The sequence below is a fragment of the Echinococcus granulosus genome, assembly GCF_000524195.1.
Source record: "Echinococcus granulosus chromosome Unknown EG_S00289, whole genome shotgun sequence".
Classification (NCBI taxonomy): Eukaryota; Metazoa; Platyhelminthes; class Cestoda; order Cyclophyllidea; family Taeniidae; genus Echinococcus; species Echinococcus granulosus.
In genome coordinates this window covers 6,989-8,779 of record NW_020170669.1, presented here as the reverse complement: position 1 = coordinate 8,779, position 1,791 = coordinate 6,989, and the positions used below count along the sequence as shown (strand labels likewise).

Sequence of the window (1,791 nt, the reverse complement as noted above, 5' to 3'; positions counted from 1 at the left end):
GGTGCCGCAATGTGGTCAGCCGTGTGGATGGTCATCTCTGTAGTAGACAGAAACCACGACTCTTCGTGTTCGTACTGGTGTACCCAATATCCTGAAGGCTGGTTGGCTGACCGACTGTGTTTCTTGATGAATAAAGGCCCTACGATGCCTAAGTTGTTCATTTGGAAGTATTTATAGTGTTTGATCGTAACCGTTGAGTGGTTTTCTGTTGACTCAGAACATACCTCTGCCACATGCTAGCCAATGAGGAGGGTCAAAACAGGAGCATAAGTCTCTAAAACGACGAAGGATGACTGTTTAACCAGAAATTGTGAGCAAATTAGAGAAAAAAAGGAAAAATTTGTAAATTGGTAAATTCTGAATCCGAATTACTTGGTTGGAAGCGTCTTTAACGTACTCACTTCCCTTACCCACAGTTTTGTCATTCTTTTGAGAAAACCAAGCATTAAAGATCAACAGAACTTACAGATCTAACTCTTAAAGTTTTGCAAATCCTCTACAGCGCGTGGATAAATATGAGGGGGAAGCTATAAGTCTCTAGAAGCACCACTTATCTGAAAACAACCCTTTTACAGACAGACAGGCAGACAATGTAATCATAAATGAAAAGAAATTATGCACTATTCTTCATTTAGCCTTTCTCTTCGTTTCTTCCTCAAAAACCGACTATCTCGAGAAGCTTTAATGATTTTTAGACCAACGTACCTCAGCTGGAGTGTGTTTGCCATAGATTAACATAATTTATGACACGAATCTACAAAGACACAATGTCATGAACCTATATTATAAAGCCACTAGCTTTGCAAGCAATGTAAAGGAAGGCGAAGCAGAAGATAAAGATGAAGGCGAAAATAGGGGGAATGGGAAAGAGGTGGAGAAATAAAGTGTAGAATAAGTGATAGAGGCTGCAAAATGCGAGGAGTTGCTGCTGCAGGAGTAGGATCAATTGCGTGATCCAAGGAGGAGGTAGATAAGGCCATCTGGAGGAGGGACGGCCATGCCACAATTAGTAAGCATTCATGCTTTTTCGTCATTTGTATCCCTGCATCTCCATCATTTAGGCTTGTATTTTCTCCCCCTGAAATACTTTTGCTATACTAATAGTTCAAACTTTATCTAATTTTGCCAGTCTGATAAGCCAGAAGCAGAACCATAAACATATTAATTTGCAGAGGTGCAAATGCAATTGAAAGCGGAGGAAGGAGCGTTGTAAGTAGAATCCGCGCCTTCTTGCCACTCCACTAGTACCTTGTTAGTTATAGCTTAATGTATTTGCACTTTCTGTCTGTCTAAATGGGAAGCCGTCCTATCTCATCTCTTTCTAATTGACCTCACCTCATTTCATGTCTCGTCTCTCATCTCTAGCGATTGCGGTATGGAAGCCGTATTCTCCGTGCAGTACATGAGGCACTACAGCGTCTATTCTGCAGGTACGCCCTTGGGCCATGCAACGAGGATTGAGGGGTTAACAGTGAGGAGGTAGCAGAGGGAAGTGATACACCTAGAGTCAAAATTGGGGTGAACCGTGCAGTCTTATGTTTGAGATACATGGGATACGCTTAATACAAAGAAAAGTAATGCTTTTTTAAGCAAATTTATAGTTAGATACATAGGCAGAGTAGGTAGATAGGTGGAATGATGAGCTGATGATGGGAAGTTGCATCGAGGATGGATAGAAGCAGAGTTAAGTAGAGAGAGCAAATGAGATGGAGAGAGAAAAAGTGAGAATATGATCGCTTGGAAGGGCAAAGAGCATGGAAGGATAAAGATAAAAAACCAAAATGACTTGAC

The 1,791-nt window shown here is 41.3% G+C and overlaps 1 protein-coding gene across 1 annotated transcript in view; it reads right to left on the bottom strand. All coding sequences in view use genetic code 11, as the record gives it.

Annotated features, from left to right (window-relative positions):
- The window catches only part of EGR_10871 (hypothetical protein), a gene marked incomplete at both ends in the record, with an annotated part of 8,826 nt that extends 7,486 nt beyond the window's left edge, over positions 1 to 1,340 (bottom strand). The window contains one exon of the mRNA XM_024500120.1: positions 1,336 to 1,340. Within this exon, the coding sequence (XP_024345465.1) occupies positions 1,336 to 1,340 (5 nt within the window). The remainder of the gene's footprint in view (positions 1 to 1,335) is intronic.
- Positions 1,341 to 1,791: the final 451 nt, after the last annotated feature.